Source organism: Cheilinus undulatus, linkage group 6, assembly GCF_018320785.1.
Source record: "Cheilinus undulatus linkage group 6, ASM1832078v1, whole genome shotgun sequence".
Lineage (NCBI taxonomy): Eukaryota > Metazoa > Chordata > Actinopteri > Labriformes > Labridae > Cheilinus > Cheilinus undulatus.
This window is the reverse complement of record NC_054870.1, coordinates 51,272,216-51,285,383: the sequence shown is the minus strand read 5'-3', so window position 1 is coordinate 51,285,383 and position 13,168 is coordinate 51,272,216. Positions and strand designations below refer to the sequence as shown.

At 39.1% G+C, this 13,168-nt stretch overlaps 1 protein-coding gene across 1 annotated transcript; it reads right to left on the bottom strand.

Annotated features, from left to right (window-relative positions):
- Window positions 1-4,369: 4,369 nt before the first annotated feature.
- On the bottom strand, window positions 4,370-6,848 carry LOC121511566 (tripartite motif-containing protein 16-like). The gene has a single exon (XM_041790316.1). It carries the CDS (start codon window positions 6,617-6,619, stop codon window positions 4,967-4,969), a length of 1,653 nt encoding a protein of 550 aa, XP_041646250.1. The 5' UTR covers window positions 6,620-6,848; the 3' UTR covers window positions 4,370-4,966.
- Window positions 6,849-13,168: the final 6,320 nt, after the last annotated feature.

Genomic DNA, 13,168 nt, shown 5'->3' with positions numbered 1-13,168 from the left:
TTTTGTCATTTCTTACTATTTATTTTTATGTGAAAAGATGAGTCATGCTAGCTAGCGTAGCGAGCTAATCACTGGTCAATACATGTAGCCTACTGATAGATACACCGCTGAAGGATTAAAAATAATAAGTACACAAACTGCTTTTCTGTGTTTTCTGATTCATTTTACATAAATCTTCAAATTAAGACTCAAAAAATGGTTTGGGTGGGTGAAAGATTTTCAAAAAATGTGTCATTTCTAAGGTGGGCTTAAATGGTACCGTGACCCAAAAACAGCTAGCGTAAGCTAACTTTGAACAAGAACTCCTTCATAATTCAGAAAGTTTGGCAAAAGAGGGACGACTGTGATGGCAAGTTTTACAGGCTACAGGTATTTCTTTATACATTTGTTTCATTTTGGTGAGAACATAATATCTTTATTTCCCTGGTAGTCACTGTAGAGCCATTTAAAGGTGCAGTGTGTAGAATTTGGCTGCATTTCGCCGAACAGAAACGGTGTAAATAGAATATAATGTTTATATATCTATGTGAAGTATGTTAAAATAAGTGCACAATCATCCTCTTTAAACTTTCGTTTTCTTTTTACAAAATTAGAAAAAAGCTTTTTAAATTTACATTACCGCGGGTCGCCCTCACGGAGGCTGACATAACTAACCGCCATGTTGTCTACGGCAACATTTTGGGGACAGAAAGAGCCAAACGCAATTTTTAAATACGAGCCTGCCTGCCGGTCCTGAAATCTACCTGGAAGGCAGGTGGAGATGAAGACTGACCTATAACCTATAAAAATAATGGTTACAAAAATGAATGAATAAACCCTCACCTCGTCACTGCTGTAGATGATGTCCGGCTCACGATCCTTTTTGGTCTTCACAGGCTCTCGTCACTTAGTGATCTGATGTTTTGGTAACAGATCGGCTCATTCTAAAATCTGAACGCTAGATGTTGCTAAAATGCCAGATTCTACACACTGTACCTTTAAGCCCAGTGTGTTGCATTTAAGCCCATCGTATGTGTTTCAGTAGGAAATAATGAAATTTTGAGGTTTGATAGCTTTTCACTGTAATCCTGTGTTGGATGTTTATACTAACTTCATTAACACGAGTACATCACAGATCACACACTGCCCAGAAGAATTATGTCAGTTAATTTTGCATAATAATTTTTTTACAGTGAGAAAAATGCCAACAAAATGGAAGAATTGCAGCAACTGTCCTAAAATCATCATCGTTACAAGCCGAACATTAAATACAAGTTCAATAAGATATTGTTGATGCACTGTAATGTCATTTAATACTTTTAAAAACAAATAGGTTTTTTTTTTTTTCAGTACTGAATAAAATTTTATCAGTATTAAATAAAATCTTCAATGAAATGTTAAATACTGAAACCATTGAAAATTAGTTTTAGGCCTACTTGGTCATGTTTGTGATGGTCCATTGTTACAAGCCAAACATTAAATCCAAGTTAAAAAAATCAGTTGTGTTTAACATGTATAACATGTTACTGAATGAATATGTGTTTACTACCTAAAAAATAGAATAATTTTTTATATTTCTGTCAATAAATGTGGTTGTGGGTGTAAAATATTCATAAGTAAATAAATATACTTTCAAATGAGAGATTAATCCTTCATTTTAACAAATGATCATGTTTATGAATCAGCTTATCTATGAAAAATATTTGTTCTATTTGTTATGTACACTTTGTTGTGGCTTTTCTTTTTTTAAGAAACTTGTTCACACATCTGCTAGAAATTACTGTCACATCAAATTATGTTTTTTCTTTCTTTTTTCCTGAAATCCTTAAAATATGTCTAAGGCAATTATGCTATGAGGCTAACCATATGTTAAAATATACAACAATATTACAAAAGGGATCTGGGATTAAATATAACTATTTGGTTTACTTTATCAAAATACCTTGACATATGGTAAATCATTATCATGATTTTTTCTAGTTTATGTGGATGAACAGTAAAACTCAGTGAATGAAGAATAAGTCCTGAGGTCTCATTTTAAGGACAGAAACAGCCCTTCATCAGACATGTCTGATATTAGGCTGGGTACTGAAACGTCACATATGTGGTGATAATCTTCATGAAATAAGCTTCGGAGCAGCTTCTGGTGTGCTGACTTATTCTTCTGTTTTCCTGTGTTTTTTTCTTAGTCCAGCACCCCGTTCTTAACCCTTTGGGATGTGCATGCCTTCGAACATTTTTAAGAACAGGAATGGAACCAGATCATTTCTATTTCTGCACTTTTTGTGTAAGTTGTTTTTGTTTTCCATTCAGAAATGAGAACATAGATGAACTTTGTGATTTACCATCTAAATAAATAATGAATAAATATAACAAATAATTGAAATGACCTTTTAATTCCCATTCCAGCTATCCTCTGAGGGTAGAGGTCACTGGTCCTGACTTCACAGTGAGTCTTTGCCAATTCAAACCCATGAAGCATTAAAGTCACACCAAACCAGATCACACTGCAGGACTGTGTGAAGCAGCAGACCAGTCTCTCCAGTAAGTTATGTGTGAATTCCTAAAAAACTCCTTTGATTTCGTTCCACTCCTTTATTGTTTTCATGACTTCGTCATCGAGGTCATGTGATCGGGTGGGTTTGTTTGTTAGTTTGTTTGTTAGCAACATGACTCAAAAAGTTATGGATGGATTTTGATGAAATTCTCAGGAAATGTCAGAAATGGCATAAGGAAGCACTGATTAGATTTTGGGAGTGATCTGGATCACCGTCTGGATCCAGGAATTCTGTACTATTGGGAGATAGGGCTAATAGCGGAGGTCTGCGCTCTCCGAGTGCTCTTCTAGTTTTTAAAAGCAGCATCCTCCGCTTCAAGTTTCCACGCTTGATAATGTCGAATAGATCGTTTAATATCATCAAATTAATGTGAACTCTATTTAAGTTTGATGTATTGATTAACATTGTTGAACTTACTAAAAACTCTATCATTAACAGTATTTCTACTTTGGTCTAATGCTGTTTCTGTGTTCCACAGATTTGTGAGGAGTTTCTCTGTGCCACTACCAGGGACTTTCTGGGACCTTTACAGCAGCTTTAGATGAGCGCTCTCGTCTGCTTGAACTGTATTAAGACATGAAGGGAGCCATTAGACAAGAAACCCACAGTCTTCTGGATATGCTTGACTATCAGGTCAGATATACATGTTAATCACTGAATTAATATTTACAAAGATAATGCTACTTTAAAGCTTTTATACTGGCCAGTATTACATACAATAATTGTAAGTGATGTGTGAAACTGTCCAAAATTGGTTGAAGCTTTTCCTGAAATGCCTGGTAAATACAGTGTAGTGCTTTCCCATCAGTTATCAATGAAATATAGATGTCATAACCTTGCAAAGCAGATGGATACGCCCTTTCGTGGTGTGGAATTCTTAGTTAGTAGAACTTAAAATACCAAGTTTTATAAATCAGGAATTCTAAGTTTCCTCAACTACGGATTATTTGTTGGCTCAACTATAGGCAGTTTTCTTCAAAACTTAAGAGTTTAAGTTGGTATCAATTCTCAAATATCTAGAACAGTAAGTTACCTTGAAATTTTGAGTTTTCAGAGCTTTTTCATTTTTACACCTGTCTGTTAGGCCAGGGATTCTCAACCTTTTCAGCCCGTGACCCCCCAGTAAAAGGTGCCAGAGACCAGGGACCCCACTGTACCTGAAGGTGGCTGAACACAGTCATGCACATTCAAGAATAGTCATGTGGAGACAAGGCCGTACATTAGGGCAGGGGTCGGGACCCCATTGGAGGTCCCGAGACACTGAGAGGGGCTTGTTGTCAAAGTTGGTGGGAAAAAAGTGACAACAGGTTGAAATCTGCAAAAATTGGTTTAAAGTGGCAACAGTGTAAATTCAAAAATATTCCTAGTTTCTTCAAAGCGTATGGAGACCCCCTCTCAGTGTCTCGCGACCTCCATTGGGGTCCCGACCCCAGTGTTGAGAACCCCTGTGTTAGGCTGTATAGCCTAGCTTCCTGGCCGGTCCAACCAGAGAGTCCTTCTGGTGAGCAACGCTCACTGAAATCACAGGAGGCTAACACCACTGCTACTGCTAGATACCTCATACAGCCCAGCTTCAGAAATAGTGAAATATCCCTTTAAAACTCTAAATGTTCTGGAAACAGACCGGTGCAGGAGAAAAGGGTTAAGTAAGTTAATCCTACCTTTGCCTACTGGTCCAGTCCACCTCTAACCAATGGTTAAAAAAAGCACGTTTAAAGGAAGTGAGGATTGTTTTGGCCAATCAGTGGACTGCATTGTGCCAAGCCCCACCCTCTAGTGTCAGATAGGTACCCCAACAGACAGATCCCAAAACATTAGAATGTGTTCTTTGTTGTGTCTTTAATGCTGTCATGGCTGAACACAGACAGGAGCAACAAACATCAGACATTTTCATTTTCATTCTCTCTGATTTGCTTTTCAATCCATAACAAGTTCATTTTTCTGTGCTTAGGTTTCATTCATGATCTCATCAAAGTAGGTCTGCATCCAAAGACAGTAGCAACATCCAACACAACACAGACACAGTTTCAAAGCCAAAACAGAGACATTTCAAATGCAACAACAGGATTTCATACAAATAATAATAATCTGACAGCTCTGATAGAGATCATTCAGTGCAAAGATTCTACATATTGTAGCTTTTAAAGTAGAAATCTATCACCCAGGCTGGGACACTCCTAAGTTTTGCTAACTAGCCTTTTTGATTTGATGGGATTATGCAAACAATCAAAGTCCTTTTCATTCCTGTACAGCACCCTGCACTGAAGCACAGCTCCACCCAAAGCTGATGCTGATCATCCACGTATCATAAAAGAGTCAAAAAGAGAGGACAAGTGGAAGCAAAGCATTATTGTTATGGAAATGAAAGGGATAAAATATGAAAGCCCTGTTTAAAATCATCATTTTCTTCATCTTTGCTCTTTGATTTTCTACTTGAGTTTACAGAACTCAGCAGTGTTTCCAGAACACCCAAACCAAAGTCCAGCATGTAGAGGCTGAGTGAACGTGGTCTGGACTCTGTGGAGGAGAGTCATGGTCTCAGAGACCCTGTAGAAGGACAGAATACCTGCTCTGTGATCCACATACACACCCAGTCTGTTAGACCCAGGACCTGAGACTGGAGTCTGGACTTTGTTGTGTATAAATGTATAACTGTTGTTGTTGTACTGTAACATCCAGGATTTTTCATTTTGTCCAAATCTACACTCATCAGAGCGCCCTGATCTGCTGATACTCTTGTATGAAACTGCCACACCAACCACAGAACCAGCCCACTCCACCTCCCAGTAACAACGCTGAGGCAGACTCTCTCTGCTCAGAACCTGTAACAAACCAGTGAATCTGTCTGGATGATTGGAATAACCCTGGTTAGATGGTGTAAATGTTGCTTTTCTGTTCCCATCAGACAGTGAGATGTAATTGTGTGCTGTGTTTGGATCCAGAGTGATGTCACATGAGAATCTTAAGAACTGAGCTCTGGTCTTGGGCTCTGACAGTAAAACCTCCACATCAGTCCCCGTCTGTGTGACGTTGGTCCACTTCTCTCTCAGAACTTCTTGTAGCTGATCTCTGACTTCTGTTACAGCCGCTGTCACGTCCTCAAAGTATCTCAGAGGATGAAGGTCAGAGCTGAATGAGTCTGCAGATTGACTGATTTGTGACAGTGAGGGGTAGCTGTGTAGAAACTGGTTGTTGTCCTCCGTGTGTGACAGCGTCTCCAGCTCAGCGTCTTTCCTCTCCAGCTCAGCGATCTCCTTCTCCAGCTTCTCCTGAAGCTCTTTGACTCGACTCACCTCGGCGTCCTGCCGGGATCGGACCTGCCGCTTCAGATCAGATCGTCTTTGCTCCATGAGACGGATCAGCTGGGCGAAGATCTTCTCGCCGTCCTCCACTGCTTTATCAGCGGAGCGATTGATAGCCTCCGCTTCCTGTTGGAGCAGCTTCACGTCTTTCTGTCTGTCCTGGATTCTCTGCTGGATGTTGAGTCGACTCCCCTGGAGCTCTCTCTGCCTCTCGGCCCTCTCTGCCGCCGCCGTGACGGTGTCGTGACCTTTGTGTTCGTCCACAGAGCAGACATAACAGATGGAGCGCTGATCAGTGCGACAGAACATCTTCATCACCTCATCGTGACGAGAGCAGACGTTCTCCTGGAGCTTCCTGGTCGGCTCCACCAGCTTGTGCTTTTCAAAGGCCGGAGATTTATGAAGCTGAAGGTGATTCTCACAAAATGAGACCAAACACACCAGACAGGACTTTTGGGCTTTCAGTTTCCTCCCGGTGCAGACGTCACAGGCCACATCTTCAGCTCCAGCGTAGCAGTGATCATCAGGAGCAGCCAGGAGTCCGCTCTTCTTCATCTCCTCCATTAAAACTGCCAACATGGTGTTTTTCACCAGCACAGGCCTGGGTGTGAAGGTCTGCCTACACTGAGGGCAGCTGTAGCTCTTCTTCTCCCCCTCTGTATCCCAGTGGCTTTTAATACAGCTCATGCAGTAGCTGTGTCCACAGGGAATAGTCACCGGCTCCTTCAGTAGATCCAAACAGACGGAGCAAGAGAAAGAGTCCCGGTCCAGCCCCGCCATTTCAGCCCTCGATGAGTTCTGCTTTCTCTAAAGTGAAACTACTCAGAGCTCTGATCTCAACAACATCACAGTCCTTCTGACTTTGTTTCTTTCTAACTTGTTAAAGACGACACAGAGAAATCTGAGGGAGACTCACAGAGAAGCGTCCGGAGCTGTAGATTATTATTTACAAGTAAGAGCACAAAGTTCAGACGTACGGCGCTGCTCCTCTTCCTGGAGTGTGGATCAGCTTGATAACCCTCCCCCGTAGCTCACAGAGCGCCCTACACTCTGCTTCCTGGTTCCCTCCCCTTTAGAGGATGAGCGTAACCAACATGTGGTGAACTGACGGCCCCGTCTCAGTGAGTTTCAGCTCTGTCTGCTGATCTGGATCATCTCAATCTCATTTATTTATAAAACACATTTAAAAACAGCAACAGCTGATGACAGTGCTGTAGAAGACAGGAAGTCACACAGAAACGCCAAGATGCACGCATGTAAAACTAAAACAGTGAGGAGAATTATTACAATGATGAAACAAACAAAAAAATTAAAAATAAATAGAAATAAATAAATGTAATTTTTTTTCTAGATCGTTAAAGGAGAGTATTGGTTTTCATTTGGCTGTTGTTCTTAACTGAAAGGAACTGGTTTTAACCACAGGTTTTTCTTGGCTTCAAAAGTGAATGCAGAGTCAAATATCACGCCAAGATTCTTCACCTGGGGCTTGATGAAGGTGGAAAATTCACCTAAGCTGCTAGAGACCTGTTTGATAGACGACCTCAGTTTTACTTTCATTCATTTGTAAAAAAATTTCGACCCTCCAGCATTTGATGCCACCAAGACAGTGTGTGAGTTTAAGTCTGTTTGGTTTTATGGGGATCTAGAGCTGTGCATCATCTAGGGCTGAACGACTTGGGAACAAAATCTAATTGTGATTTTTTTTACCCAATACTGTTATTGCAATTTAATATGCTTTTAATTCTTAAGTTCCTTATGTCGTGCATTTTACAACAGAAATAAGCAATAATTCATTCTTCATATCATGAAAAGCCAGGATTCAAAAGCAGACACTCAGGAAGGGTTCAAGTCCGTTTAATAACAAAAGGAGGTTCAGTACACAGATGATCAATCAAACAGGCTGAGGTAACCAAATCGGCAGGCTATACACGAGGAACCTAATAACAATCACTGGGTCCAGGTCACGGAGAATCAATCAGAAAGAACGCTCGAAAGTAAAGTACACAGGGTAAGAAGACGATCTCGCACAGAGGACGGGGAGTGAATGAACTAAATACACAGAGAGGACGACAGTCAGCCAGGGATCACCAGGTGCAGCCACTCAGACAACCAACACAGGTGAGACACGAGGATGATCAGGACGCGGGGAAAACAGGTAGGGGTGGGCAGGAAGGAGTGATCTGGAAAAGAGACACCAGGGAAGTAACCAAAATAAAACAGGAAATGACAAACTAGAAACATGAGGGAAAAGTAACTTAACTAACACAGCCCCGGGACGTGATACTTTACTATATAACAACACAATATTCAATTAAACTAGGCAGAACAATTTTTTAAAAATATCAAAATGTGATGACTTTTTAAACTCATTTTGCAAATTTGATATGAATTGTTGCATTAAAGGGAATGGCATTTTTATATAATTTTCATATTTAATAAGAAAAAAAATACACTATTGGTACATGATGTGATTGCATGGTATGTTATGCATAACCTCGCTGCAAAAACAAAGTTCCAAACTGGTATTTAGACACAATGTAATGTAAATGTAAATGGAGAAGAGAATAGGGCCTAGGATGGAGCCTTGAGGTTCCCCATGTGACAGACTGGCTGCTGATGAAATAGAATTTGACAGTGAATGATCTGTATTATAAATACGAGAATGAACCACTGCAGGGCAACGCCTCTAACACCTACCCATATTTATTTTGTAATATCCTTGTTGAGTCATGAAAATTAGAAAAAGTGAACAGTAAAAATAAGTTGATAAAAAGTCAGGAACATGAGTGTTTTCTCTGTATCAGTGGTTCCCAACCTTTTCCAACTCAGGGCCCACTTTTACGTCTCAAAAATTTTAGCGGACCACCTCCGACCCCATAAATACGGAGGCCATATAATAGGTTCTCAGAGCACTTTTTTTAATTGAAGATTGAACATAAAGGAGTGAACTGAAAACAGGAAGCTCCACAGCCGCTAACACAGCATCTGTAACATGTAGCAACACCTTCAGTATTACAGTTTTCAAGGAGCTGTCCACACAGTAACCTCTAGATAACAACAAAAGTTCCTATCTGTCATTTTCTTGTCACATGTCTAAAACAAAACAAAACAATGAAAAGAGTATTTGATCATTTTTGATATCCTTTTAAACGTAACTGAGTTTTAACATTAAAAACACTATTCTGTATATTTTTTTATTTTTGAAATAATCATACTATTTTAGAAATTATTCTGCGGCCCACTTGCAATACCTTCGCAGCCCACCAGGGGGCAACAGTCCACAGGTTGGGAATCACTGCTCTATATTTTCAATTTTGCATCTCACAGTTATGACTAAAAGTTATGGTTTTGACTTTTTATCTCGTATTTTAACCTTTACATCTCATAACTTTGACTTTTCATCTCATATTTTAATCTTTACATCTCATAACTTTGACTTTTCATCTCATATTTTAATCTTTTAGATTAAAATTTTTTAATTTCAAATCCTATTTAGACCTTTTAAAAACATGATTTTGACTTTAAGCTCACGTTTTGACCTTTTTCAACTCCTAACTTTAAATTTGTCATTTTTTTAACTTAAAAACTCGTGATTTTTGACCTTTTCCCCCTTTTTGACCTCTAAGAATCATGGTTTTGACTTTTTTTCTCATGTTTTGACCTTTTTCAACTCCTAACTTTAACTTTTATCTCATTTTTTACCTTGAAAATGGAGGACTTTTTTGATCTTTTAAAATCATTCTTTAATTTTATTTCATATTTTGACATTTGAAACTCGTGATTTCGATGTTGACCTCATATTTTGACTGTTAAAAGTTAAGATTTTGAATTTCATCTCATTTTCTGACTTGAAAATTCATGTTTTCAGTATTTTATTCCATATTTTTCCTTTTTAAAAACACTATTGTGACTTTAAATGTCATGTTTTTACCTTTTGAACTTATAAGTTTGACATTTTATCTCAGATTTTGAGTTTTTAACTTATCATGTTCACCTTTTAATCTCTAAATCATTTATCATCAGTGCCAAGGTTTTTACCCCCATAATTCATTTCTGGTGAAAATAAGGTTGACATTTATGGTTAAATATGGACCCTCAGGTTAGACCCGAGTTCAGAATCCGGCCCCTGCTGTGACTGAGTTTGACACCCCTGATCTAGAGAATAGAGGGCTCGCCTTTTTTTTCTGCAGCTCTCAGACAGAGAGGCAGAGTCACCATGTTTCAGCTGCACATCCACACCAGTGGAAAACGTCACAGGGAAGAGGAACAAAATAAATGTACTCTTCTGGTTTGTGCTTTTAATAGTAAAATCCTGGATTTGCATTTCTGTGGAAATCGTCTCATTTTTACAGTTTTTATTCTGTTTTTTGTTCAGTTAGGTTAAACAATGAATCCCTCGTTTGCAGTAAAGCTGGAGCAGACACATGCGATAGCAGCGTAGCGATAACAACAGAGTCTGGACTCTACACTCCAGAGCTCTGTGTTTCTGTTTCTTGGTATTTATAGGGTTAAACCTCAGTGTCCTTATCATCTCTGAGTGTTGGATTGTAATCCATGAGTACAGTAAAGTCGTACTGCGTGTAAATATGCCGTGGTTTTCAGCTGAAGAGCGCCGTCTCATTAACCGTCCTCCCTCTGAATCCCCCGTCTCCAGCTCCAGAGAGCGCCGTGACTCACTTCCCCTCCTCAAGGTTACACACACGGCCGCTAAGACTAAAATAGGTCAGGCTTCAGAAAATCAAAGTTGAAGCATCCTCTCCTCGTGCTCCTGATCTCCTCGTGTTGGCGCTCTCCTGTGTGACTCAGGAGGACGCTTCTCTACTGGCCGTCTCTCACAGTTTGGGCGAGGCTTTATTGGAACGCTTCCCTCCGCTCAGCGTTCTATACAGAGCGAGGTGTGGGCAGCGTTTCACACCCTGGTCCTCCTCAGGGGTGTAAACTTTGTTGCTGTTGTGTAATGCTGCTGTGTGATAACAAGCTCCTCTTCCTGAACTCTCTCTGCAGATAAATAAGATATTTATGTGGAGGAAAGTGATGTTTCTGCAGAAATGAAGCGCTGTTTTTAGACCCAGAGCAGGGAGGAGGAAAACAAGCTCCAGGTTTACAGAAGAAAAACACCAGAGGATGTTTGATGATCATCAGATACAGGCAAGAGCCTGCAGGCTTACGGGATCTTAGTCCTGGTTTTCTTGACCCTAAAGTCTGGTTCTTCTCCAGGTGGTCTCAGGCAGGATTCGTTTGGACTCCAGCGCTCCAGGGACGGAAAAAAAATGAGGAAGTGCTCCAACATGACATGGACTGTACTGCTGAGAAGCATCCCCACAGTATGATGCTGCCACCACCGTGCTCCACATGTGCCACATTCCTTCATTTCTTGATGATTGCTTGAACTGAACTCTGGGGGATTTTCAGAGACTTGGAAATGTTTCTGACTTAGACCAGGGGTGTCGGACTCAATCACAGCAGGGGCCAAACTGTAAACTTGGGTCTAACCTGAGGGCCGAACAGGGTCAAGGTTTCCCCTAAACTGTCAACCTCATCTTAACAGCAACAAATTATGGGGGAAAAACTTAACATTGATTACAAATGATTTTAGGACTTCAGAAAGTCAAAAAAAAAAGATACTTTGAACAGTCAAAATGTTGGGGAAAATTCAGAATTGTGAGCTCTAAATGTCAAAATACGAGATAATATTCAAAATCATGAGTTTAAGAGGTCAAAAGATAAGATAAAAATGTAGAATGTTAAATCTTTAAGGTCAATATTTGGGATTAAAAGTCAAAGTAAGGATTTAAAAGGTCAAAATATGAGAAATCAAATAACATAATAAGTTAAAAAAGGTGCAGAAGTCTCACTGAAAGTTACAGAAATCGTTAGATTGCAGTGATTGCCTCAAAAGGTTGTGCAACAAAATATTAAGTTAAGGGTACCATCATTTTTGTCCAGGCCTGTTTCATGAGTTTGTTTTTTAAAATAATTCTGTTGAACCACAGCTCAAAAGCAACATCTGATTTTCATTGGTTAATTTTCATTGAATTTTTATTTATTATCACTTTTGTCAGGTTCAAGTTATTTCTGTGACCATTGTGGGTTTTTCTTTCATTAACAGAGGGGTACCAACAATTTTGTCCACATGTGTAAGATATAAATGTAGAATTTTCAAACTAAAAGGTCAATATTTGGGATAAAAAGTCAAATTTAGGATTTTAAAAGATCAAAATATGAGAAATAAAGTAAAAGAATGAGTTAAAAGGGTGAAAATATGAGATAAAAATTAAAATCAAGAGTTTTAAAGGTCAAAATATGAGATAAAACTCTAAATAACTGATTTTAAATGTCAAGTTATGAGAAAAAAATAAATTACGAGTTTTAAAGTTCAAGATATGAGAAAAAAAATTAGATTTTAAATAAAAAATGTCAATATTTGGATTTAAAGTCAGAGTTAGATGTGGAAAATGTCAAAATATGTCTAAAAATTTAAATGGTGAATCTAAATGGTCAAAATCTGAGATAAAAAGTCAAATTTATGATTTGAGGGGGAGCAGGTGGCCTAGCGGGTAAAGGTACCCCCCATGGATGCGGGCGGCCCGGGTTTGAATCTGGCCTGAGGCCCTTTACCACATGTCTCTCCCCCACTCTTGACAGCCCCCCCCCCCCACTCTGTCACTGTCCTCTATTGAATAAAGGCACAAAAATGCCCAAAAAAATAAATCTAAAAACAAAAATTATAATTTGAAAATGTCATAACTGTAACTTTAAGTCATAACTGTGAGATGCAAAATTGAAAATTTGAAATGAAAATACAAATTTATTTTCCCACATTCCTGACTTTTATCAAATTATTCACTAACATTTTCTCTGAGCTGCTTGGAGTGTTCTTTTGCCTTCATGGTGTAATGGTAGCCAGGAATACTGATTAACCAGTGACTGGACGTTTTAACCGTCGCTCCCAGCTGTGTTGTGTATAAACGGCCTTAGATAGGAATAAATGAAGATAAAAGATGCAAAACAAAACAGTGAAGAGAATAAGACTGGGTTTGGCCCCAAACCACACAGGGGTTAATTATGCAATGTCTGCACAATCGCTACATTTCACAAGTTTTCTGGAGAAGTTTGGATAAAAGGGTGAAAACCAGAGATCATCAGAAGATCTGAATTTTCTTTATAACCCTCAGCAGCAACCTTGGACCTACAGTCATCTCCTAAAATCCTTCTGTGTGGGTAAAATGACCATTTTTATTAAAATGTGAATAAAGCTGAAGCTCTTTTCTGTGTGGGTTTAAATCTGGACTAATCAGAAAGCCATTTAAAGACACCATAATGGGATCC